We start from the raw sequence: 27,211 nt of genomic DNA, 5'->3' as shown, positions 1-27,211 counted from the left end.
CTTGCCCGGCGACTGAATGCTACGGGGAGGTGCAGGGCAAACGTGTGATTTTTGCAACAGATCCCCCGTGTGCTTCTGTGAAAAACGACACCAGACCCAGTCTTGCTCGGCGACCGCAGAGCCGGGAGTGCGCCCTCGGCGCCCCGAGCCCCCAGCCAAGTGGGCACAGCCCCAGGCCTCCCGGGCCAGGGCGCGAGCGACATCGGGGCGGACCAATCAAGGGGCCCAACCGCCGAGAGCGTGACAGCTCCGGGGCTCACTCCCCACTCTGGGCCCCGCCTCCCCGGCGGGCGGAGCTGAGTCCGCGGCCCCGCTGGGCCCAACCCGCCGGCCGCCAGCTGCCGCGCCGGGTCCGCTCGGCGCCTCCCGGAGTTCGCCCGCCGGGGCTGCCAGCGGACCGCCGCCGAGGTCAATCTGGACGCGGAAAGGCGCTTCCCGTGCTTTGCTGGCAAGTGAGGGCTGCCGTCCCCGCAGGTGCGCTGGGTCGAATTCCAGGGCGATTGCCCTTCGCATCCTGGGGCCCCGCCTCCGGGCGCAGCTGCGCGGGAGGCGGGCCGAGCTCAGTATCCCGAGGGGAGACCGTTCCCGGACCGCTGGCCCTTAACCTGGCAAGAATACTAACTGCGGGGTGAGTCAAAAATGAAATAAAAACTCCCTTTATGTTTGGGAGCTGTTTTCTAAGTGTCCCTTCCAGGCCGCTGTCAACAAGCCGCCAGATGACAATAACAAGGAGTGGCGCAACTGTCTCGTCCGGGAGCAACCTCACTGTTTCCCTCGTGAAAACCCTCCGGCGTGTACCAGGCGGGAACGCGGTGTGGTCACTGAGTCACCAAAATGGTGACAACTGATTAAAGAATTGTCTTAAAGACCGTGTGAGCCCTGCAAGGTTCTGCTCCTTAAAATGACAAGTATGACCGTCTCAGGTTTACCAGGCACCCTATTCCAGAGTAAAAGTTACCCTTTGAAAGTGCTTAATGCTTTCTGTCCCGTCCCCTGGTTTGCTTGTTTAGGCAACAAAATTCCTCTAACTTTCCCATCAGTGAAAATCTAGCCTCTCAGAGAAAAATGCAACTCATTCATTGTCTCTCTCCTTTTTCTTTGTTATAGAAGTCAGCTACTGGCCTAAGCAAGATGAAGATTTTCCTTGTAGAGCCTGCCATTTGCCTCAGTGCCTTTGCCCTGACTTTGATCACCCCACTGACAACACAGTATGTGTACAGGAGAATATGGGAAGAAACAGGCAACTACAGCATTGCACCTGAGAGCAACATTTCTGAGTGTGAAAAAAACAAAAGCAGCCCGATTTTTGCATTCCAGGAGGTAAGAAATTAAAATACCCTAAAACATAAGAGGAAACGTGTAATGGGGTTTTAAATGAAAGAGTACATGACACTCATCCGACATTGATCTCTCAAGGGTCAGTGTGAATCTCCTAAACCCCAAACCAAGCGCCTGTCTTCAGTTCTTACCCAGTTTGAGGTTCCCTGACACCTCTCACCGGCCTCTGCCACTTGAAATCCCCTTCTTCGATGACACTGACTCTTTGTCTTCCTCTCAGAAAGTTTCAGAGCAGTCTCACCTCCTCTGTGGCTCTCTCCTTCCTCCATCTCCCTGTCAGCCCCCCGAAAGCCTGAGAGTTGGACCAAGGCCAGCACAGCTCGAATGAGGGTTCTGTGGTCAGACAGGGTGGGGGTGAATCATGGTGTTTCTGCCTTTCCCTTGCTCACTTCCTCCCACCCCCCTTCCATGGCACATACATGACCCATCACTGAAGACTGTGGGGCCAGCCTCTGTCATGGGGGGTGCGGGGGGGAGGTGGGCCAGCACTGGTCATTCATTACTTGGTGACTTCCATGTGTGGGGACACCTGGAGGAAAGAGCACTCATTTTTGCTCTGGACACTGAAAATATTCAGCCAGATATTACAGAGCCTTTCCTTCTTCCTCTCTTCCCCCAGTGTTTAATCATTTAAAGCAAGAGGTCCATCACCATTCTCCTGTCCCCGCAGGCAGTCTTTAACAAAGTCTACCAAGATCCAAATGCAAAGGAGATAGTATCCAGAGTTGTCATCTCCCCCCCAACCCCCCCCCACACACACACACACAATGCCTCACAAACAAACATTTATAAACTTTGAACTCTTCCTGTTGGGAATATTTTGTGATGGCAAAAGAGTAGTGCTGCCTCCCCAGTCAAAGGACAAGAAAAGTTTATGGGAATTCAAGTCACCTGCCTGCTGCCTCTAAGATTGTCTTCTTAGAAAAAGATAATTCCAGGGTGACTGGGAGAGGAGTTTGAGTGCTGGGGCAAATGGCAAAGCACCCTGAGAAGGCTCTAGCACTCCCCGAGGTACATATACATAGACATGCATTGGAATGAAAAATACTATGAATTTCAAGGTATAGCTATAAGAGTAAACTGAGCAATTTCACTCATATTTAAAAATCTGTACGGATGAGTTTTATTTTTCAACCTTTGTGGGGTTGAGAGATATATAATATGTATACTCTTATAAATAAATATTGATCTAACCTATTTTCCAAACCTTCAAGTTTTCTGAGCCCTGTGACAATGAGGTACACCTACACACTGCTCTCTGGCAATGAGAGTGGTCTCCAGAGGAGCTCTTAACAAAATGGGGGGGCTGTGGGAAGGACACTCTTGGCTTAAGGGTGAAGAGGTAGGAAACTCTAGATGTGTTTGTTGACTTTTGTGGAGGAATGAATCCATTTTTAATCCCCTTACCACTCCCTCTTTCCCTTGTTAAATGATTCGTTTTGAAGTGTTCAATTGGCCATTGGGGTCTGTTTTCCTTTTTTGGGGTGGGGGGATCTGTTCTCTTCAGATAACTTTCAAGATAGGGACTTTGCTATTGGAGGGGACAATTTAGGGTTACCAACAGATCACAAAGTTGTTCTTGCTCAACAATTTATATTTAAACCTTTTTTTAAAGAAAAAGATGTTTTTATTTATTTTAGAAAGAGAGGGAGAGAGAAAATCATCGATATGAGAGCGGGTGAAACATCAGTTGGCTGTCTCCTGCACACCCCCTACCAGATATTGAGTCTGCAACCTGGGCATGTGCCCTGACCAGAAATTGAACTTGCAACCCACTGTGGTGAAGAAGTTACAGCTCTGGCCTTCCTGGAGTGTAGGTTAGAGTGGAGGAGGCACACAATGAGTAGATCAGTTAAAATATGTCCTGTCAGGGAGTGGTAAGTTTCTAAAGAAAAACGGATGGCAGGATAAGGGGATAGAGCACTTGATGGGGTTAGTGGAATATCTTTGAAGGGGAAGGCCATCATAGTAGGCCCTCTAAGGAGGTGACATTTGAATTGAGGAAGTGGGCTGTGTGACAGTCAGGTGGAGGGAACAGCAACTGCAAAAGCAAATTAGCATAGAGCGTTTGAGGAGTGAGGAAGTGGAGACGAAATCAGAGGAGTCATAGTTTCAGGCCACCCACACCACTGCAAGGAGCTGGATTTATTCCAATGTAAGGACAGCCATTAGGGGATTTTGAGCAAAGGAGTGACAGGAGCTGATGTGTGTTTGTAAAGATCATTCTAATTGCTGTGAAGATCATTCTGTTGGGGTGGATATGAATCAGATTCATATTACCATCTGACACCAGAGTTCAATCTTAATCATTATGCCAAAAAGTACAACTGGGGAACGGTAATTGTTACAAGAGAAGGTTCAGAGGAAGGAGAGGTTACATCTGTTTGGGACTTTCAGGGAAATCCAAGCTGGACTGTGCCTGGAACTTATCGAGTATTTGGGGAGTGAGTAGAGACAATGCTGAAAAGTGCAGTTGGACTTGGCAGCCTTAGTACCAGACTAAGGAGTGTCAACTTTCTCTAACAGGCACGGGGGAGATCCTGAAGCTTCTAAGGAAGTGAAAGACATGCTGATAGAGTGTCTGTGATCTGCAAAGTGAGAAGACTAGCACTACTTACTGAATTGAATAAAGAGACCAGGCAGATGACAGAGTGGTCCAGGCGGACACTGATGAGAGTTGTTGCTCCATTGGCAACTATGACTATAAAGAAGGATAAAGGCTTGAGAAACGGGGTGGGCAGAATAGATTGTGTCAGTGGGGCACAGGTAAAGGAAAGGCTAGAACTAAATGACTAAGTTTTGAGTCTGAATGACAAGAACATTTCTTGCACACCTGGAATTGTTTGAATTACATGAATATGTAAAAATAGAAATAGGCTATTTTTAAAAAATTAATTCAGTATTTGACAGTTTTGTGGTTCATCAGTTGTTTAGGGTGCTTTCTAAATATTACATGAATCCCCCTTATAAAAATTACACATATTCTTTATATAAAATTTGGAAAATACAGAGAAGTGGCAAGCCGAAACCGAAAATGCTTTTAAAGCACCCCAAATTCTTTCCGTCAAATAACTAGTGTAACAGTTGTGACAGCTGCCAGTCTGTGTGTCATTTGGGATCTTGGGAGAGCTGAGTTTATCTCATTCCTCAGTTTACCGCATGCTTCCATTTTTAGTTAGTGCAAAGCTCCTCTTTGGGTTTTATCTTAACTTTTAGTAAAGAAAGGAATGTTTCTCACTAGTCTATTTGTGGAGACACATGTAAAAAGGACATTGAAGCTCTTCCTAATTAAAGTCTATGAAATACCACATTTACACATGCTATTCATTCTCCCTTTAGAGCAGAGAGAAAGACATATCACGGAAAAGGATATTGCTCTGGTGTTAGAACAGAAATCTGATCTCTCAGTGCTAATTGTTCATACAAGAAGGACAACTCATTACATGGCCAGTCCCCAAGGCCTTGGGATCTAAGGATCCCCTATGTGAGACAAAGACACATTAATACACACATTTTTAATTTTATTGGTTAAAGCCCCCACCATGGAATTTGAATGTTATGACTGAGCAATGATGATTATCACCTTTTGACGTGTGCTTTGTGAACTGGATGAAGATTTTAGCTGTGTAAGCCCACACACCAGATTCCCCATACCTGACCTTATGGCCATGTGTAGTATACACCATGCTATTTTTATATGCACTATACAAACCTCTGTAAACACACTGACTTCTTTTTATTTCTTTGCAGGAAGTTCAGAAAAAAGTGTCTCTTTTTAATCTGCAAATGGACATAAGTGGGTTAATTCCTGGTCTAGTGTCCACGTTCATACTTCTGTCCCACAGTGATCATCATGGACGAAAATTCCCTTTGATTTTGACTTCTGCTGGCGCTCTTGTGACCAGTGCCTGGCTCTGTTTGCTTTCCTATTTCACCTTTCCATTCCAGCTTTTGATTGCATCTACCTTCATTGGGGCACTTTTCGGCAATTCTACCACATTTTTGGGTGCCAGTTTCGCCTACATAGTTGATCAATGCAAAGAAGAAAAACAAAGAACAATTCGAATAGCTATCATTGACTTCATACTTGGACTTGTTACTGGATTAACAGGGCTGTCTTCTGGCTATTTTATTAGAGAGCTGGGTTTTGTGTGGTCCTTTTTCATTATTACTATGGCTCATACTGTTAACTTGATTTATATTTTATTTTTTCTTGGTGATTCACTGGAGGAGTCTTTATCTCAGAATGTTTCCATATCATGTAGTGAAAGCTTTAAAAACCTATTTTACCGAACTTACATGCTTTTTAAAAATGCTTACAGTGGGCAGCGGTCTTTGCTCTGTTTGTTACTTTTCACAATGATCACTTATTTTTTTGTGATAATTGGCATTTCCCCCATTTTTATCCTCTATGAATTGAATTCACCACTCTGCTGGAATGAAGTTCTTATAGGTTATGGTTCAGCTTTGGGTAGTATCTCTTTTTTGAGTAGTTTCCTAGGAATATGGTTTTTTTCTTACTGTATGGAAGATATCTACATGGCCTTCATTGGAATTTTTACCACCATGGTGGGAATGGCTATGACTGCTTTTGCCAGAACAACATTGATGATGCTTTTAGGTGAGTTAAAAATGTAGCCTTAGAACTAACTGTGAATTTGGAGTTTATGTCAAATGAATTTAGTCTATTGGGTGAGAAATAATATAAAATTCTCTGTTTAATGCATTCTACTTCAATTAATGGTAATTTGTTAAAAGCTAGTTTTCCAGAAGCTGAGCACCAATTTGCTTGAAAAGGTAATTCACATAATAACCACAGTTTTCCAAATTTGCATATTTTCCAGGAACATTCTTCTTATGAATTACTTCTTCAATATAGCTTTCACCAAATTTAGTATTTCTTAAAATGCTGCTAACAAGGCTACTTTACCTTTAAAAAATGTTAAGACAATTATGTAAAGTATACAGATTTAAAAGAAAAATTCATACTTACTAAGTACATTCAAGAAAAACAATTCTCTATGACAAAGGTTTTCATATTGATCTTTTGACAAATTGGTCATTTCATAAATTAACTTTTGATGAACCAGTTTTGGCAAATTGGACTGCTTTTTAATTACCTATCTCTTAAGTGGTTTTTATAGGGCTTGAGTGAGATACTGCGTTCAAAAGGACTAAAGGACCTGCAAGTTGGGATCTGGAAAGATATAGTCTGTCTTCCTCTACAAAAGGCAGTGTCATCCTCTTGATACCTTGCAGGGAAGCAAGGTGACCAAACAGAATGGGGCTTAATTTCCATCTCCAGCACTAGGTGATCTTGGGCAGGTTAATTAAATACTCGGAACCCTCGTTTTTTCACCTGTAAAATGGGCATAGTACTACCTAGTTCAAAGGATTATAATGAATATTAGAAGAGATTACAGTAAAGCACTCAGCACAATGCCTGGTATTCAGTAAATCCTAGTTCTCCCTTAGAATTGACAAGACCAAGTTAGTTCATCTATGTGGAAACATGTTGAAAACTTTAAAGTGATCTGCAGATGTAATATATTACTATTTTATATTCCTAAAAATACTACTGACTATTAAGGGTCATAATTTATGGCCAGATACAATTTGTGTCCATGAAGTTTTTCAGTCACAATGATGAACAAGCAAGAAGATAAAGAACCAATTTATCAATAAAAGAAACAATATAATAAAAGAATGCTAACACTAAAAATGCCAACTCTGAAAAATCAAAAACAAAAAGCAAACAGAAAAAACTAACAGTCTCAACTTGCTACACAAGAGATTACTACAATAATTAGGGAAATAGCAGATCAATCCCCATTGGCATATCTGGATCTAAGACTTCCATGAACTCTTGTTCTTAGCACTGGAATTAAGAATTGGAGAGTAAACTCACCTTAAACTGACCTGTCTATAGTCTATCTTAATTCACTAAGTAGAATTCTATAATTCATTCAGTCTTTAGATGCAATGACGTAGGGTGCTAATAGAAATAAAATACTTAGAGAGAAAGTGTTTTACACAAAATTGACCATTAGTTTTCTGATTTCTAACCATTTCTCTCACAGTCAGGCTGCTCTTCCTCTTCACTATTGTGCCGCTTTCTGTTCTACGGTCTATGATGTCAAAAGTGGTTCATTCTACTGAACAAGGTGAGTTTAATTTGGAATATAATGAATCAAAACTTATACCAACTCAAATCTATGCACAATCAATGTTTGCTTCAGAGTATTCTATAGCCTTTTTTCTGCATAGACTCCCTTTTTTTCTAATCCTTACCTGAGGATATTTTTTTCCCCCCCATTGATTGTTTTTTAGAGAGAGTGGAAGGGAAGGGGAAAGACAGACAGAAACATCCATGTGAGAGAGACACATCGATTGGTTGCCTCTGGCATGTGCCCCAACTAGAGCTGGGGATCAAGCCTGCAACTGAGGTATGTGCCTGTGACCGGAATTGAACCCAGGATCCTTCAGTCCAGAGGCCAATGCTCTATCCATTGAGCAACCAGCCAGGACTGCACAGACTCCTTTTGAATTAAGTGGTAAGTTCTGTGTTAGGGAGAGGCTTCTATTCAGACAAGGGAGCCCCTGCCAAGGGCCTCATACTTTAGAAGGTTTGCTCTTGCCAGGCCCCACCCCAAGAGGAGAAGAGACCTCAGGGCCAGGTGGATATGCCCTCTGAGCCCACAACATCTCTCCCCTCTAGACTACACTCTGGGTACCTAGGTCCCCATAATCATAGCCAAACAGCTCTGGGCTCATATCCAGTGATGCCTACATAATCCTCTTCCTGAGGCCCTTTCTCCTGAAGTAGGACTGTGACCTCAGTGTACTCACCTCTAGACCAAAGGGTTAGCCAAGCAGAGACTCTTCATAGAAGACTTGGCCTGACCTTGGAATTGCAGAGCAGGGTGTATGCAGCCATGTGTAAAAGGCCCTTGCTGAGCAGGGTGGAGCAAGAGATAGAACACATGGTGGGATTCAGCCTGCAGCTGGGGACGGAGGGCCAGAGGCCAGCTCTCTCACAGCTGTCAGGTTCCTACATGGAATCCTAAAAAGTCTGAGAATTCTGAATTTATGTCTGACCTTCCAAATTATTGCAAAGGTATATTTCTTAGAGTAGGAAGGCAGAACATATCTCAGTTAATAGTTTGTTAATCAGAATTATAACCTGTAAATATTTAAAATATAATATGTAGGCCTCTACTTGTATTCTTAGGCTGGGCCTGAATCAGAGTCCTAGGAAAGAACAGGACTCCACTCAGATGGTTCATTAAAGAGATGCTAATGAAATACAGTGGAGAGAAGTGTGCATGTGGAGGCACCCACACAGGGTGGCCCAAATAGAGAGGGAGCAGAGAAGAAACACCACATCCTTCTTCTCCTCCTTCATCCCATTAACCAAGTACAATAGGAAGTTGGGCCATCAAGGAAGTCCAAGTCATAGAATTTGTGGAATGAGCCTCCCAAGTACAAGCAAGGCAAGAAGAGCAAACAGTTGAAGGGGAAGACAGGTAATAACCAGTACAAAAGGAAAACAAAAATTAAATTTCTAGTTAGAACTAGTTACTAGTAAAATGTCAGGTGTATGGAGTTGTCCCCCTCCCCCTTTGTATCATCTGGATATCATTGAACTTTGGAACTTTTCTTTTGTTTCATGTCTTAGCCTGATGCACATGTTCATATTAATTGTTTATAATTCATAATTACACTATTCTTTTTATGGCAGGTTAGTCAACACTGGGGAAGGCTGCATAATTCAATCAATTAAAAGTATATTTCTTGATTCTTTTTCACTCACAAGATGTAGCTGTATAGTGTATTCATACAGCTGTTTATAGAATATGTGATGATAAGTAGAAAACTTAATAACATAAACATTATTTTGTATGTAAAACTCTATTTGCTTCCTTGAATTATGCAGTGGTCATGACACCAAAAGCACAACAATAAAAGAAAAACAGATAAATTAGACTCTATTCAAATTAAAACCTTTTATCCACCATCAAGAAAGTGAAAAGACAACCCACAGAATGGGAGTATATATTTGCAAATCATATGTCTGACAAGGCACTTATATCCAGAATATATAAGAATTCATAAAACTCAACAGCAAAAAAGACAACCAATTGAAAAAATGGGCAAAGTATTTGAATAGACATGTTCCAAAGAAGATATATAAGTGGCCAATAAACACATGAAAAAATGTTCAACATTAGGCATCAGGGAAATGCAAATCAAAACTATTAGATGGCCAAAATAAAAAAGACGGTGTTGGTGAGGATGTGGAAAAATTGGAATCCTCATACACAGCTGGTGGGAGTGTAAAATGATACAACCATTTTGCAAAACAGCCTGGTAGCTCCTCAGAAAGTTACAATTAGTTACCTTATGACTCAGCAATTCTATTCCAAGGTATGTACACAAGAGAAATAAAAACACATGTCCACATAAAATTCGAACACAAATGTTCACAGCAGTATTATTTATAACTAGAGGCCTGATGCATGAAATTCGTGCAAAGGGCTCAGCCCCGCTACCACGGCTTAATCCAGAAGGTCATCGGGTCTAATGAGCATATTATACTTTTATTATTATAGATAGCTAAAAAGTAAAAACAATACAAATGTCCGTGAACTGATGAATGAATAAGCAAAATGTGGTATATCAGTACAATGGAATATTATTTGGCAATAAAAAGAAATAAAGTACTGACACATGCTACAACAGGGATGAGCCTTGAAATCATTATGCTAAATGAAAGAAGCTAGTCACAAAAGGCCACATTTTATCATATAAATATGATTGCATTTATATGAAATGTTCAGAAAAGGCAAATCTCTAGAGATAGAACTTAGATAAGTGCTTTCCGGTGGCTTGGGAGAAAGGGAGTGATTGTTAATGGGTACAGTTTCTTTTTGGGATGAGGAAAATGTTCTAAAATTAGGTAGTAGTGATGGTTACTCAACTCTATGAACACACTAAAAGCCACTGAACTGTACCATTTAAAAGGGTGGGTTTATGGTACAAGCCGGGCAAGCAGAGCATTATATCTCAAGCTGTTTGAGGGGGAAAGAAAAGTCTACTGCTTGACTTAGAGCCAAAAGAGACTTAACAGGATGCATAGTTTATTTTTGTTTATATTTTATTTCATTTACTTATAAAGGCTTTTAAAAAGTCATTTTATATTGTTAAATGTAGTGACATTTTAAAATGGTTAGTTTACATTTTGCAATTTCCCGTTCTGAATTGTGATAACTTTTAGTTTTATCCTGTTGTCGTTGGAACTACTCTGCATTGTTCTAGGCCACTCCATATAAGGGACTTGAGCATCCATGGATTTTGGTATCTACAAGGGTCCTGGACCCAATGGTGTGCGGATACCAAGGGACAACTGTAGTTAAGTTTTAGACTGCAGGGGGAGGAGGGAGAGTGCCCTTAATCTCAGTGTTGTTCAAGGTCAACTGTATTGTGTTTTCAACATCTCTCACATCAAGTCCAAGGAGACCTCTTGACCTCAGTTTCTTCACCCACAAAATGGGTTACTGTCTTCTCAGGGATTTTGAGGGGATAGCTTCCACTCACCAAGTATGTCCTCATGTTTGTTCTTATCAATGACTAACAGTTTTCTCCATTTGTTTTTGTTTGTTGTGTAACTCAGTCTTTTCTTTTTTCTCCCCCTGTACCCCACCCCCGAACAGGGACTCTGTTTGCTTGTATTGCTTTCTTTGAAACACTTGGTGGAGTCATTGCAGTTTCTACTTTTAATGGAATTTATTCAGCAACTGTTGCATGGTACACAGGCTTCACCTTTCTGCTGTCTGCTGGTCTATTACTAATTCCAGTGATCAGTCTATGGTATGTACTTATTTTTAATCATTTTATCAAAGGATAGCTGAATTAAATGAATCCCATAGCCTCACCAGTAAAAGTACATAGATCTGTTGAAGTTTGGCCTCAAAATGTACATTTCTCAAAAAAAAATAGACATGAAAATATCTGTCAATAATTTTGGAGACTTAGGAAAAAAGAGACAGGGACACATTGACCAGAACTAGGAGAAAGAAAGCTTGGGTCAGATAGAGACTCTGAGAAGTGGGCCCTATCTCTTTAAATATGAACAATTGATTAAATTAGCATCTCAGACTAGGTATAGATATATATTCAGACTATGATTTCCTAGAGTGTAATGTCCCCTGGTGGTCAAAGATTACTGTAAGAAGATATATTTTAATCAGGATTCTTGGATAATGACGAGCAGATAGCAGGCACCGAATGTTAGGAATTCTCTTTCCAGAGAGTTGGCTTGTTTAATGACTCCCTTTTTAATTGTCAGTATCCAAATAAATACAAAGTACAAAATGCTTTTGATGAATAGTACATAGAATGAAAAGATAGAGGCATAAACATATGCCTTTGCCTTTCAATTAACAAAAAAGTATAAGCTAATTAGGTGTGATTGCTGAAGTTCCCAAGCAGATGTATTTGACACATTCTTTGGGGCCAAAGCCTTGAGCCCCGAGTTCATTCACCTGTCTCTGCTGGGCTTGGCCCCTTCCACGTGGTGATAGCATGGCCATGAGGCCTCAGGAGAAGAAGTTGGGGCCCAGCCTTCAGGCATCACTGCCTTCTCCTCTGCACTCGGGGAGGTGGCTGTGGGTACCGGAGGACAGCACCTATGTGCACAGGCTGTAGGCATTCTCCCGGGGCTGTGAACTCCTTAGAGGGCTGGCCCATGTCTCATTCATCGTAGGACCACAGTATATATTGTCTCAATTAAGTTCTGATACCTCGGTCTGTGTAAGACAGAGTGCAGTAGTATTTACAGTTCCTCTGTGATTTTGATGAAAAGTGATTTTTACTAGGCATCTTTTTAAAAAAGAAATCATTCGCCTATTGGCAAAATTAAAAGTACATGATGAAACAATCAACCTTATACACTGCTGGTAGTAATGTTATTCGGCACTCTCATTTTCAGAAAACAATTCATAAACATGTATCAAAAGCTTTCTTAAGAGTTCTTAATATCTGCCGAAACCGGTTTGGCTCGGTGGATAGAGCGTCGGCCTGCGGACTGAAGGGTCCCAGGTTCGATTCCGGTCAAGGGCATGTACCTGGGTTGCGGGCACATCCCCAGTGGGAGATGTGCAGGAGGCAGCTGATCGATGTTTCTCTCTCATCGATGTTTCTAACTCTCTATCTCTCTCCCTTCCTCTCTGTGGAAAATCAATAAAATATATTAAAAAAAAAAGAGTTCTTAATATCTGACCCAGTGATTCCTTTTAGAAACCTATCCCAAGGAAATGATTAGTAATGCCAAGACTTATATATAAAGAAGTTCATTATAGCAGAATTTTTTTAAATAAGTAAAATGTACAACAATGGTTAAAGATGGTGCATCCATATCATGATAAATAGTATAAGAATTGCCTGCATGGAGAGTAGAATAGTGGGTACTTTTCATTTTAGTCTTCATATTATGTTATGAATACATTACTTTTATAACAGGAAAAATCAGTGCAGCTGGATTAAAGGTAGTTATCCTCTTAATAATGCTTCTAATATTGTAGGTGGTCTTCTGAGATTTTTTTAACCCTGTACTGTTCAATAATTTTAAAATGAAAATTACATACTATTTTAATTATTTCTAGATGGCTTCTTGTCCTACTTCACTTATAGCTACTGAACATGCACTTCAATCATAGCTTTGGTCACAATTATTTTTTGTGGACTACACAGAGTAGACAATGGGCCAAGTGCACATTTTAGGGATCTGGAAGAGAAAGAACTCATGTAGATTTTTTTGTGTTTTGTTAATCCCTTACCTGAAGATACTTTTCCATTTATTTTTAGAGAAAGTGGAAGGGAGAGAGACAGAGAGATCAAAACATCGATGTGAGAGAGACACATTGATTGGTTGCCTTTGCAAGCCTGCAACCGAGGTATGTGCCCTTGACCGAAATCAAACCTGGGACCCTTCAGTCTGCAGGCTGACCCTCTTTCCATTGAGCCAAACAGGCTAGGGGAGAACTCATGTAGTTTTTAAATTCTTTTCAGAATGCTATGGAAATGAGCCTGTAGGACTCAAAATACCAGTATGTTCTTTCTATGCATAATCTGCATAATTTCTCAGAAGCCGCATAACCAGGGAAAAGGTGGAATACAGACTATTTATTTGTGTTGCCTTAGTCACAATTTTTAAATGTCCTGTTTGCTTGTACAGTATTGTCAAGTGCAGCAGCTGGAACAAGAGAAGCAATGAACTTCTTATCCAGGAAGATGCCAGTGAAGACACATCAGACCCATGATTCATTGTGATTTCAAAACAATGCTCATGCCATGAACTCTGACTTGTGAGGCGTACCGCCCAGCTCAGTCAGTGCTGCAGGAACAGGCAGTGGTTATGTCCTTGCTTCTGGCCCGAGCAAGGAGAGGAGCCACTACTCCCGCGCCTGGAGGACCGCGCACTTCGAGCACTTTATGAACATCGTGTGATGTGTTTCCGGTACAGAGAAAAAATCTCAAAACACTTGCCCTTTTGGGATTTACAAAAGAAACTGAAACTGAACGGTATCAGGAGGAATTCAGACACTTGATATGATCAAGTACAATAACCCCCCTGGCATACTCCAGTCTCTCACACTGAGACCTCCGTTTCTTTATAAAATGGCTTTCTGACCTCTCTAGGATTTTGAAGGACAACTGGCAAAAATTATGATGAATCATTCAATAGAAAAATAATAATAGAAGTTTTAAATATTTATAATTTTACCTCTACTTAGGTAGTGCTTTGTTTTATAGAGCCCATCAAGGTACTATTGATAGTAAAAGCTTTTAACAGATGCAAAATCCTTAAAATAGAAGCTCTTGAAAGAATACATTATTTTCATTTTTCCTAATATGTTTCATCCGTGACAGGTATGATAATATTTCTGTATGCAACAAAGGGTAATTAGAAAAATCAGATTATAAATAAAATTGTTTCTAAGGAAATGTAAAAACTGAATAAATAGTCAATCTGGGAAGTAAAGTGATATTATAGCACCAGTCTTCGTTCCTTATTTCTGTCAAAGGGTATCCATTTCTTACTGGCTCTCACCCATCCCAGGTCTCCCCTGGACCCTGAAAGCACCACATGCTTTCATCCTTTACACACTTCCATTTGCCCTCCCTCCCTGGTGACACTGAAACTTCTAAGTCTCAGCTAAAATGCTTCTTCCTTTGTGAAGCCTTGACATTTTCCCTGTATCTACCCTGGTCCGGCCCCACTGTCCCGCAGAGCCCACAGCTCTGTGTCTCCTTCCATCCTAGCATTTTCCAGGGCTTTGTAATGTTTGTTTCCCCTACCAGACAAGGAGCATCTTGAGGGAAGGTACAGTCTGATTCCTTATTATATCCTCAATAAATATTTGTTGAACCAAATACAAAATTTTGTTTTTACTTGTAAAAATAATTTAAAGCCACATATTTAATGCATCAGGAGAGTAACCACTGAAATGCTATACTTGTCAAGCCAGCTTTCAAATAAATTGAAAAATATAGTAGCCTGTATGCTTTTTAAATTAGTTGAGAGTATTTTCACAGGTCCTTCAATATCTCCCATTTTCTAAGTTATCATATGTAATAACACAAATGCTTTGAAGCACAACTAGTTCATTAACTTCTTTGTAATCTCTTGAAAGCAGATAGTCTTCTGTTTGATAGCACTGCTTATGGCTTTTCCTATAGGAAAATTAGTGATTGCTTAACTAGCAAACAGTACTCATCATTTAAAATACGAGATTTTGCCCTAATCCAGGGGTCCTCAAACTACGGCCCGTGGGCCACATGCGGCCCGCCGAAAACATTTATCCGGCCCGCCGGGTGTTTTTGCCGCCGCTGTGTACATAGGAATTTGTTCATAGTTTTTTTTTAAACTATAGTCCGGCCCTCCAACGGTCTGAGGGACAGTGAACTGGCCCCCTGTTTAAAAAGTTTGAGGACCCCTGCCTAATTGGTTTGGCTCAGTGGATAGAGTGTCGGCCTGCGGACTCAAGGGTCCCAGGTTCGATTCTGGTCAAGGGCATATACCTTGGTTGCAGGCACATACCCAGTAGGGAGTGTGCAGGAGGCAGCTGATCGATGTTTCTCTCTCATCGATGTTTCTAACTCTCTATCCCTCTCTCTTCCTCTCTTGTAAAAAATCAATAAAATATATATTTTTAAAATATGAGATGTTCTTGCCCTGGCCGGTGTGGCTCGGTTGGAGCATCATCCCATGTGGGTTCCATTCCCACTTGGGGCACATACCTAGGTTGAGGGGGCGTATGGGATATGTGTTCTCACATCAGTGTTTCTCTCTCTCTCATTCTCTCTCCTTTCCTCCCTCTCATACAAATAAAGTGCTAGGAGTTCTTATTTCCAAGACCATTTTAGGTTTGGGAGCTCATGTAAGAACTGAGTGATGCTCAGATTTATTTATTTTTGTTTTCCTTCCTGTGCAATGCTCTTCCCGAATCAAAAGCACAAGTACCTTCCTATTTACAAAGTATCTTTCTATATCACCTAATTTTATCCTCTTAATAACCTATAGCATAGAGCAATTCATTTCCTCATTTTACAGACAAAGAGGGTAAGTCCCAGAGAGACGTGACTTGACAAGCAGTAGTCCTGCACAGGATGGACTTGCCCCTTTTCTCCACTCCTGTGCTCACTAAATAATCCTCTGGTTATGCAATCACAGCTAGAGGGACACCTGACAGGTTATAAACCCAACATCAAGAATTGTGTCAGCTGGAGCATGAGGTGTCCCTCAAAGAACGCGCTAGCACGATCTGTACCCAATTAAAGTACCTACAATATTGCCGTTTTGAGGTTAGACAAGATGGTCTGTAATAAACTCCCTTCCAGCTCAGCATTCCATGATTTTGCACATTTCATCTAAACTGAAGAGAGCACAGATGATACTGTTTGATGGATTGACAGATGATTCTCAGTTGAGCAAAAACTATTTGAGATGTAGTAAAGTACATCAGGGGACTGGATTGAGGTGGCCCAGGGTAAAAATATAGCCTGAGTGAGTTTAGCCATCTCCAAAGTGACTATCCTATGAGATGATTAGTGAAAATGATGCTGAAGAGACTAGAGAAACACACCAGCTGATGGGGGTATACAGTCAAGACAGAACTGGGAAAAGCTATCATCTAATCTCCCATAATGTAACCTGTGTATCTTATTATTAGCAGAAAGAATATTAATGGGTGACTTGTTCTTATCAAGTCCATAGAAAGAGAAACAGAAAGGAAAAACATGCTCCTTTTTATGCAGCACTGTGCAAGGGAGTTAGATATACCATAACTAATGGAAATGAATATTGTCATCACTAGAGAGGATATATTTCTATAAGGCTGGACTATTCAATAGGATCGCTACAACCTGCATTACACTGCCTCAAAAAATCCATTTTCTCCACTCCTTTGCTCATTAAATAATCCTCTAGTTCAGTGGTTCTCAACCTTCCTAATGCCGCGACCCTTTAATACAGTTCCTCATGTTGTGGTGACCCCCAACCATAAAATTATTTTCGTTGCTACTTCATAACTGTAATTTTGCTACTGTTATGAATCCTAATGTAAATATCTGATATGCAGGATGTATTTTCATTGTTACAAATTGAACATAATTAAAGCATAGTGATTAATCACAAAAACAATATGTAATTATGTGTTTTCCGATGGTCTTAGGCGAACCCTGTGAAAGGGTCGTTCGACCCCCAAAGGGGTTGCAATCCACAGGTTGAGAACTGCTGCTCTAGTTATACAATCAATATCCAAAACTCTTGCTAATAAGAACAGGGTGGCCGAAACCGGTTTGGCTCAATGGATAGAGCGTCGGCCTATGGACTGAAAGGTCCCAGGTTCGATTCCGGTCAAGGGCATGTACTTGGGTTGTGGGCACATCCCCGGTAGGAGATGTGCAGGAGGCAGCTGATCGATGTTTCTCTCTCATCGATGTTTCTAACTCTCTATCTCTCTCCCTTCCTCTCTGTAAAAAAATCAATAAAATATATTAGAAAAAAAAAAGAAATTGTTTTTTAAAAAAAAAGAACAGGGTGCCCTAGGGTCAGGCCTCTTTTAAAGAAATTCCTGCATATCAGAACCACCTGAGGAACTTAAAGAAGTCCCTGGTGATTGTAATTCAGTCAGTCTGGAGTGGGGTCTTGGAAACTAGTTTAAAAACCTCCCCAAGTGATGGATACACATCCAGATGTGGAAACTACTGCCCTAGAAGAGTGCTTGTCCGCCTAATGCAAATGAGCATAATTAGAGTGGAGTGGAAAGGAAAACAAACACAAATACCAAGCCACGATTCTCAGTCTTGGCTGCCAGGTGGAATCACCTGGGGAACCTTTAACACCTCCTGTGCCCAGGTCCCAGTCCAGGCCGACTAGGTAAGAATTTCTGGGACGGGGAGGCAGACTTCACTACATTTTCAGATGTTCTTCAGGTGATTCCAGAATGTGGCCACGGTTGTGAATCACTACTTCAGAGGAGGGACCAGAGAGTAAATGTTTTAGGCTTTGTGGGTCAGGTTACACAGTCTGGCATAATTACTTCCCCGTCTTCATGGCACAAGCAACCACAGACCATACGGAAAAGAACGTATTTGGCCTGTGCTCCAACAAAGCAGCAAGCTAAGCTTGACTCATGGGCAGTAGTTTGCCCCAAACCTGCTCTGCATAGAGGACACACATATTCTGATTCCTGGAGAGGTGTGCTCTCAGTGTAAATACTGGCATTTTAGATTATAGACTACATAAAACATGTCAATATAAAACTCTTGGTACGGTGCCTGGCTGAGTGGGGGCTTGAAAAATAGGTCTTATTTGTTTAGCTTGAGACAGTCCCCTGAACCAGGTAAATTCTGGTTGCACTGACAGAATACATTTCTGAATCTACGTGGCCTCTGATCATTCTTTAGGGATGGCTTTCTTGGGAATATGTTCCTAGGATATGATCAAGATGGGACCTAGCCCAATGGTTTCATTGCCAAAGGAACAAACAAGTCAATTCTACATAAGTGTTCCCAGAAAACAGAAGTAAGGAACATTTCTCAATTCATCTTATGAGGTCAGCATTAACCTGATGCAAAATGAGACAAGAAATTACCAAAACAAGTAAAGTACTGTTTAAAAAAATTAAAGAAGACAAGTTAGGGATGCAAACACACTTGAACGCTTCACGGACAGCCTCCATTTGGAGAACTGTAGAATGGGGTGGAAAAGGAAGTTTCTGAGGATAAAGAATACTGAACAAGGAAGAATAGAGTTTGGCATTTGAGGTTTGGCTGACTGGATAACTGTGTTTCTGGTCAAGCAGAGCATTTATGGGGACGTGAAAGTTATCTAAGTTTCCGTTTGATGTGGCAACACAGGCAGGGGCAGCTCCATCTTTGGCCTAGTGGTTCTCAACCTTCCTAATGCCGCAACCCTTTAATACAGTTCCTCATGTTGTGGTGACCCCCAACCATAAAATTATTTTCGTTGCTACTTCATAACTGTGATTTTGCTACTGTTATGAATCATAATGTAAATATCTTATATGCAGGATGTATTTTCATTGTTACAAATTGAACATAATTAAAGCATAGTGATTAATCACAAAAACAATATGTAATTATATATGTGTTTTCCGATGGTCTTAGGCGAACCCTGTGAAAGGGTCGTTCGACCCCAAAGGGGTCTCGACCCACAAGTTGGCAACCCACAGGTTGAGAACCGCTGGCCTACAAAGTTATTTCAACACTACAAAGTAAAATCCCTCATGAACAGAAACAACAACAAAATACTAACAAGCAATCAATCTGTAAAAAAGAGAATGCACCTGATCAGTGGGGTTTATCCAGATAATGCAAGGCTGGCTCAGCATTTGAAAATCACTTAAGGTAATGAACCATATTTAATAGACTAAAGAGAAAAAGAAACACACACACATGATTATATCAACAGATGCAGGAAAAAAACAACATTTAACACAATTCAACATTCACTCATGATAAAAATTCTCAAGAAACAGGGATCAAACCAATAAACAACATGTACAAAAAGCAAAACAAACCCATACAACTAACAATACTTAATGATAAAAATACTAGATGCTTTTTCTCTAAAATTGGGAATAAGGCAAGGATATCTGCTCGTTTTATGTAAATTATACCTCAATAACCTTGAATTAAAAACACTATATTGGTGCTCTGAAGCCAGCACATGTTTAAGGCCCTTGATAAAGTTTATGTTGGGAAAGACATTTAGGTGGCCAGTTAATAGGGATTTACATAGGCAAGCCCCCAAATCCAAAGTTCCTGTGTCTGAAAGTATTTTACTTCCTCCCTCTACACCAGCAGTTCTGAGTGTGGTCCCGGATTAGCAGCATCGCCATCATGGAGGACTTTTAAGAAATTCAAATTTTCAGGTTTGACTCAAACCCCCTGAATCACAAACTGCAGGGGTGGGGCCTTGCAGTCAGTTTTCTAAAGCCCTCCGGTGATTCTGAAACACAAGAAAATCTGAGAACCAGTGCTCTCTATAGTAAGGACTTGTGGCATCTTGGCTTTATTTAGTGTGGGCCTGTGCTGATTCCAATTTTGCAAACTATTAAAGCCACAAGCAGCTAGCTTCTTGAGTTCAATGAATGTAGAGTTATCTTGTGGAAGAGCATCATTAAAGCACATTCAAAATCTTTTCCTTCACATGTTCCTGAAATTCCTGGAGATATAAATTGGAAAAGTCCTCAAATTCCTTTTACCAGTTAGACTTATTTGGATGTGGTCTCCAGGGGAGGCATGCTGGGCTCTTAACTAACTGGGTTTTGAAATAAAAAAATTGCAGAGGCAAACGGAGAACTGACTTTCTCTGATAAACTTGAGCCCCCTCAGGTGAAAGGTGAAAAAAGTCTTTAGGAAGAAACAGCCTCCTCCCTCATGAAGAAACTGCCTTCTTTTGCAATCATATTCCTATTTAATTCAATTCTCAGGGTCCTGATTAGTGATCCAATTTTAATACGTGGGATCTGGTAGGGCAGGGACTTCGACAGTGGCTCTAATTCTGGAGACTCAGCTTTGTTTTTGCAGAGTACTATATCTGTAAGAAATGACATTCTTTATTAGGCTTCTGTAGGTTGGTTAGAGGATTTGAACTTGTTATTTACTTGCCTTAAGGCAGAAGCAGCCACCCCACCATTCTGACTTTTCATATTCTGGTTGCTCAGAACCTTGCTATAAAGTTGCGCATGTGATTTCACGTGACCAGGTGGGAGAGTCGTTTTACAGTTTTCTGCCAAAGATAGCTAGCTTTCCTACCTGGTTTTACTGCCTAGCCTACCTCAGTCACATAACATCCTGGATTCCCACAATTCTCTGGGAACCTGGTCCCTATAACACCAACTGTCAGATGCCAATTAGGATATCACTCAGAGATTCTGACTACAAGCACCGACTCAAACAAAATAGCTGGGTGGGAAAATGACACTTATTGGACCATCAGAAAGCTGAACACTGACTGAAGATCTATAATAATAAAAGCATAATATGCTAATTAGACCAGACAGCTGAATGACCTTCCGGACAAAGCCAAGGCAGCCACTGGGGCTGCGAGGGCTTATCCCCTTGCACGGATTTCGTGCATCGGGCCTCCAGTTTAATTATAAGGAGTTATTGTTAAATTAGATATGATAGTACTGGGGTTATGTTAGCTTTATAAGCTGAAATATTTATACGCAGAAATGATGTCTGGAATTCCTTTTAAAATAATGAGGGGAAAGTGGGTGAAAAATGTAGATGAAATAATATTGGCTTGAGTAAATTTGGGGAGCTAAATGATGAGAACATGAGATTATATTGTATTTTTCTATCTACTTTTGGATGTTTGAAATTTTCTGCAATAAAAAGTTTAAACATAACAATATCCTGCTTCTTGTGCCTTTTCAGTTCCCTTTGTCTTCTCTTAAATTTTGGTAATATAGTGCCTGCTTGTAAGCCATGGTGAGGAATGGAGCAAGGTTATCACTGCCCTCGCTTTTCCTGATCTCTGACTTTCTCACACCATCGGGCAAAACATCAGTAGTATTAAAGTCAGCAGTGTTTCCCCTACGGCTAACATAGTATTTATTTGGTAATAACTCTATGGTAACTATGCTTATGATAACTAAAGTACTGTGAGTATACTCAATATTCTGTGAAATACCATTAATATCATTAATTTTTAGCATTAATACCATTAACACCAAAAGTTAAATTTAGCAGTTTAACCCCAATGTATTTTTATTTTCAAATTGAAGGTCTAAGTATTCATAAAAACAACTAGGTTTAGGGAATCAAAAAAAGTAATCACAGAAATGCATTACAAGACATTAAGAATCTATGAGTCCATAGGATCCCTTGGAGAAAGAGAAACGGGGGAAAACCTGGCTTTACAAAAATTTGTCAGCTATAAATGTAGATGAAATAATGGAATATCACATTTTTTCAGCCCTCTCCTGTCCCCAACGACCATGTTATAAATGACTGAAGCTAGGATTTTTCATGGATGCTAAAACCTCCGGGTGAAAGGTTCTTGGGGAAAAGGATATACACAAGGTCTCAAATTACTTACTTCACAGATTACTTACTAATTACAAAAGGAAAACTTCACTTTTACAACGGAAAGCTCTGGTGGCCACCACCTGTTGACCAAGTGATCACACTTAGCAACACCGATTAACGGGACACACCTGTGGCTTCTGATGTGATGCCTACGAAGTCCACGTCACCACCTTTGCACACTTCATGCCAAAATGTGTATCCTGAATCTATCTACTTAGGAGGAAGTCAGAAAGATGTTGATAATTGATGAGTCTACATGAAGGTTATTTTGAGTGTTTTTTATTGTTTTTCAGTTTCCCTCTAAGTTCAAAGTTTTTCAAAATAAAAAGTTGGTGAAAATAGGATGTGGTTTATTGTTTTGCAAGATTTCTATGTAATACAGAAGGGTTTGGAAATAAAGGTTGGTTAAGTATTGAGTTAAAGTCAGTTATTCTTCAAAAGTAAACAAGCCTAGCCAGAGTTAAAGCAGCATTCCACCTGGTCCTTCAATGACCCAAAGCCATATCCTCTACGTGACCACTATGTCGTCAGAGAAGAACATAGCCTTCCCTGTATCCACAAGGTCAAGACACTAAAAAGACAGAGTACAACCGACAAAGCACAGCTATTGGCTCCAGAAAAAAATTCAAGACCTGGAAGCAAACTCTACATTTTCAAAATTTGGGTTGTTTTTTTTTTGTTTTTGTTTTTTAAAGAAAAAGCATTTTAAAAATCCTTCCATTTTTTTCAATTGGAAAAAAAAACCTGCTCAAATTTTATTAGAAAACGAACATATTTTCTCATTCTTTAATGTGACTTAAGGATCTATAATAAGACAAACTAAAAGTACAGGTTCTTAATTAAGCATTTGTTGTATGTAAAGGAACCTGGATTTCAATTTTGAAATCATTAGCTAAACATGTCCATGAAGGTTTCATGGCATTTTTGTTTTGCTTTATTGAAAGTTAAAATTTATACTTAGCTTTCATGTTTGTTCTTTTTAAATAACCAATTGTAGATTCTAGTGGAAGATTACACACTACAAGGTCTTTCCATTTTTCAAAGTAATCTACTTGTTCAGACCATCTTGCACATTCTTGAATGTCAGCATTCCAAGGAATAACAAAATGCAGGAACATGGATCATACTTATGTGTACTCTTGGAATAGGGTAACACCTACTGCAAAGGACAAAACTTATGAAAAATGATAAGCCTATCATTTATATTTTGCACAGAGGGTAGGAGTGAAGAGCCCAGTGGAAGAGCCATATATGGTGTGCCAAATAATCCAGTGGAAGAGCCACATGGTGTGCCAAATAGTACCAAATATTTTTTGCCACATCTCAAACACTTCTGGACAACAAAACCCACAAGTTCTTTTATCCTCATACTAGGGGCCCAGTGCACAAATTCATGCACCTTGAAAGGAACTATGGGCCATGAGGCTGCAGTGGGCACAGGGGTGGGTCTCAGCCCATCCTCCACGCCCTCGCCCAGCCCCTCCCGCTGCGGCCCCCAGTCCTCTCAGCCGGCAGCCCCACTCCTGCCACTGCCGCTCCCACGTGCTGACAGCGCCAACCCCACTCACATCTGCTGATGGCGCGGAGCAACTGGGATTGGTGCTGTCAGTGGGTGTGAGCGGCCGCTGCTGTCCTGATCGCTCCTCAGGAGCAGGGGGAGGTGGAGAAGCCCAGAAGGGCAATGGGGCCAGCAGCCGCGGCTCGCACCTGCTAATGGTGCCGAGTGACTGGGGCTGGTGCCAGCAGCAGGTGTGAGCAGGGCCAGCGCTGGCAGCAGGTGTGAGCACCAGGCGGGACCGTGGCACATGGGAACAAAGAATTTTTAGTAACCACCAGAGGCTCGCCCCGATGACAGCGACTGGTGCTCCGCTTTTGTCTGGAGCCCTCGCTCACCTGCTCTGCCGGCGCCCACCAAGCTCCATACTCTGCTGCCCGCTGCCGACGCCCGCCATGTTCTGTGTGCGCCCCCTGGTGGTCAGCATGTCATAGCAACCAGTTGTTCTGCCGTTTGGTCTATTTGCATATTAAGGTTTTATATATATGTATATAGATAAAAAGGCTTAATATCAAATTAGGTTGCACCATCTTTAGGTCTGTTTCTATTTTATTATGAATTTTATCACTTTGGTGTTAATAAAATGAATTTTAATCAACCACCAATCTATAAAGTTCCTCTTGAATTCAAAGATTAGTATTTTACAAGCAAAACAAAGACAAGGAAAATACTAAACTAATCGATATATATAAAAGCCTAAGCGACCGAACAACCAATCAACTGGTCGCTATGATGCACACTGACCACCAGGAGGCAGACACTCACTGAGCTGCCCCCTGGTGGTCAGTGCGCTCCCACAGAGGGAGCGCCACTCAGCTGACGGGTGCCAGATGCTGGGCTCACGGCTGGCAAGTGCAGCTGCAGTGGCGCAAGCCTTTCCTGCCTCCACAGCAGCCCTACAGAGCGGTGGCAGTGGCAGGTGGGGCTGGGATGAGTGGGAGTGTCATGGCGCCCGGCTGGGCTCGGGCTCCTCCCCAGCCGCCTGCTTCTTCACGCACTACTACATCCCCCAAAGTTGTACTGGATTGCGAGAGGGTGCAGGCCAGGCTGAAGAATCACACCAGTGCATGAATTTGTGCACTGGGCCTCTAGTTCTTCAATAAAATCATAGAATTTAAAAAGGAAAAAATTAAGCCTAATTGAAGAGTTGGCACCTAGGCAAGAAACTCTAGAAATTTGCAACTGATTCTTTCAAAGGAACCTGAATAACTACCCAACTCCCATAGATTAGAAATTTTTCAAAATAAAAAGTTGGTGAAAATACATGATTCATGTTTTGCAAGAGTTCTATGTAATACAAACAATAACAACAACAAAAACAAATTATAAGGGTAATCTAAGTCTTGAATTAAAATCAATCCATCTCTCAAAAGTAAGCCTTGCCAAAGTCAAAGCAAAAATCCACAGGGTTCCCCAATAACCCAAAACAAACACTGCAGATTGCAGACATTAAGAAACATCAGTAAACTTTTCAACACTGAGGTACACCAGAAGAGTTAACTGATGCTAAAGAATGTCACTAACATAAAGGCAAAAAGAAAGCATATAAATCAAACATTCTCAACCCTGGAGAGCTTTCCAAAAGTCCACTTCCTGGGACCTACTTCAGAGTAGTCCTATTAGAATTTCTGACCATGACACCAACATTTCTTCACAAGATTCTCAGGTGATTTTACTTGTATCCAGGGATGAAGATCACTGGTGAGAAGGTGAAAAAGAAAGGAAGCAGAAAGTAAACACTAATCATGATTCTTAATTTCCCTGTTTAAAAGCATCAGCTTTTCCTTTAAACTGTCATTAATTTCACAGTACCCCCTACTGGTCAGGAAGGGTTCCTACTATTCCTAGAACTAAGGGACATCTCCAACTTTGTTGAAAGCTAATATATCTGGAAACAATCAATTAGTAAACCTTCATTTCTTTTTCTATATTTTCTCATAATTTAAGTGTAAAATAGGCTGGCAAATATTGTGTTGGCAAAGTCGGTTTTAAACTTAAACTCAACAATCAGGAATGTGTCATTTGGTTTATCTCAAGGTTTGTCTATATTGACACTACTGACATTTGAATCAAAATGATTCTTGGTTGCAGGGGGCAAACCCTGGATGTAGTTATGTAATATTCAGTAGTAACTTTTTTAAGACACAGAGGGCTATTGTTTCAATATAAATATATTTTACTTCATCTTCCTTTAGTACTTTCAATTCTTTACGTGACCATATGTTGTAGGATGTTTAGCAGCATCCCTGACCCCTACTCACTATATGCCAGTAGCAACCAAACTGTGACAGCCAAAATATCTTTCAAACGTTTTCAAATGTTCCCTACCCCTGGAGGGAAGGGGCAATATTATCTTCAGTTGCATATCAATGACTTATTCAATAGATGTTTCTGAGGACACAAGAATGCATAAGAATGTGAGGAAGGTGAATACCTCTTTGTGGTTTTGATCTGCATTTCTCCAATTAGTGATGTTGAACATCTTTTCATGTGCCTGTTGGCCACCTGTATATTTTCCTTGGAAAAATTTCTATTCGGATCCTTTGCCCATTTTTCAATTGGGTCGTTTGCTTTTTTGTTGAGTTGTATGGTATTTATATACTTTTGATATTAACCTAGCAAATAAATGTTTTTTAATTGCTGAAAGATGATCCATTACTAATTAAATCTCAAAATCTTTAATTTTTGTATACCAGGTTCACAGAGAATACCTTTTAAGAAAGAACCACAGTGAAGATTTATTTTTAAATAATAATGCAATTTGTTCATAGAAACGTGTATATACATGAATGTTCCACTCTTTAAGATCTTGACATATATATGTAGTACAACACTTTGACATCTGCTGGTTGCTTTAATTTTTCATTTTAAAAACAAGATTAAGATCAAAACCACTGAACTTTTCAATCTGAGAGAATCAAAGGATAGCTGGAATTCTAAAGTAGCTTCAATAAAGCAAATATTCCTTTTTAATGTTTTTATTGATTTTAGAGAAGGAAGAAACATCAATGATGAGAGTCACTGATCTGCTGCTTCCTGCATGCTCCACACTGGGGATGGAGCCTGCAACAGGGACACTTGCCCTGATGGGGAAATGATCCATGACATCCGGGTTCATAGGTCAATACTCAACCACTGAACCATGCTGGTCAGGCACAGATGTTTTTCTTCATTTTTATAAAGTATATTTTTATTGGTTTCAGAGAGGAAGGGAGGAAATATCAATGATGAGAGAATCATAGATTGGCTGCCTCATGCATGCCCCCTACTGGGGATCAAGGTGTGCCCTTGACCAGAATGGAACCGAAGACCGACTGAAGCCAAACCAGCTAGGGCACAAATATTATTCTTATGGGTACTAATGGACTATATGAAAACAAGGTAAAATATAAATATCTGATTTTGTACTTAATTTGAAGTGTTATCACTGAAATCAATTACAGATGTTTACTCTGAAAGGGCTATGAAAACTACGGACTCAAATACTGATAATGGTTATTCAAAATTCTATTTACGGAATGCCTAGGAAATAGGTTAAACTGGAACCTGTTGTCAGTTTTATAATATTCATTAGCAACATTTTTTTAAAGACATAGAAGGCTATTGTTTCAATTTAATTCAGGAGTTTTAAAATCATCTCGAGTGCCTTCAACTGTCACATGGATGTAAACCAGACACAAATAATTTCCA

General features: G+C 40.6%; 1 protein-coding gene across 4 annotated transcripts; it reads left to right on the top strand.

Annotated features, from left to right (window-relative positions):
• Positions 1 to 305: 305 nt before the first annotated feature.
• On the top strand, positions 306 to 27,190 carry SLC46A3 (solute carrier family 46 member 3). Of its 4 annotated transcripts, none has more exons than XR_002831562.1 (6): positions 306 to 628; positions 1,108 to 1,320; positions 5,089 to 5,959; positions 7,419 to 7,502; positions 11,012 to 11,208; positions 26,513 to 27,190. XR_002831562.1 is itself a non-coding variant. In XM_006098278.3 (6 exons), exons 2-6 carry the CDS (start codon positions 1,132 to 1,134, stop codon positions 13,656 to 13,658), a joined length of 1,386 nt encoding a protein of 461 aa, XP_006098340.1. In that variant the 5' UTR covers positions 308 to 628; positions 1,108 to 1,131; the 3' UTR covers positions 13,659 to 14,772. The 4 variants fall into 4 exon arrangements, 3 of the variants coding, with proteins under 3 accessions (XP_006098340.1, XP_023617773.1, XP_023617774.1); XM_006098278.3 differs by lacking the exon at positions 26,513 to 27,190 and adding an exon at positions 13,574 to 14,772 and having other exon boundaries at positions 308 to 628; positions 11,052 to 11,208; XM_023762005.1 differs by lacking the exon at positions 26,513 to 27,190 and adding an exon at positions 13,574 to 14,772 and having other exon boundaries at positions 309 to 474; positions 11,052 to 11,208.
• The last annotated feature ends 21 nt before the right edge of the window (positions 27,191 to 27,211 follow it).

The sequence above is a fragment of the Myotis lucifugus genome, unplaced genomic scaffold (genome assembly GCF_000147115.1).
Source record: "Myotis lucifugus unplaced genomic scaffold, Myoluc2.0 scaffold_227, whole genome shotgun sequence".
In the NCBI taxonomy this organism is placed as follows: domain Eukaryota; kingdom Metazoa; phylum Chordata; class Mammalia; order Chiroptera; family Vespertilionidae; genus Myotis; species Myotis lucifugus.
The sequence above is the reverse complement of the archived record's forward strand: the minus strand, read 5'-3'. Positions and strand labels throughout refer to the sequence as shown.

What these genes read in the sequence shown, in the direction of transcription:
- SLC46A3 (XM_006098278.3), top strand. Translation starts at nt 1,132, where the DNA reads ATGAAGATTTTCCTTGTAGAGCCTGCCATTTGCCTCAGTGCCTTTGCC. An exon ending in AACATTGATGATGCTTTTAG is followed by an intron (nt 5,960 to 7,418) that starts GTGAGTTAAAAA and finishes TTTCTCTCACAG; the next exon opens with TCAGGCTGCTCTTCCTCTTC. An exon ending in ATTCCAGTGATCAGTCTATG is followed by an intron (nt 11,209 to 13,573) that starts GTATGTACTTAT and finishes TTGCTTGTACAG; the next exon opens with TATTGTCAAGTGCAGCAGCT.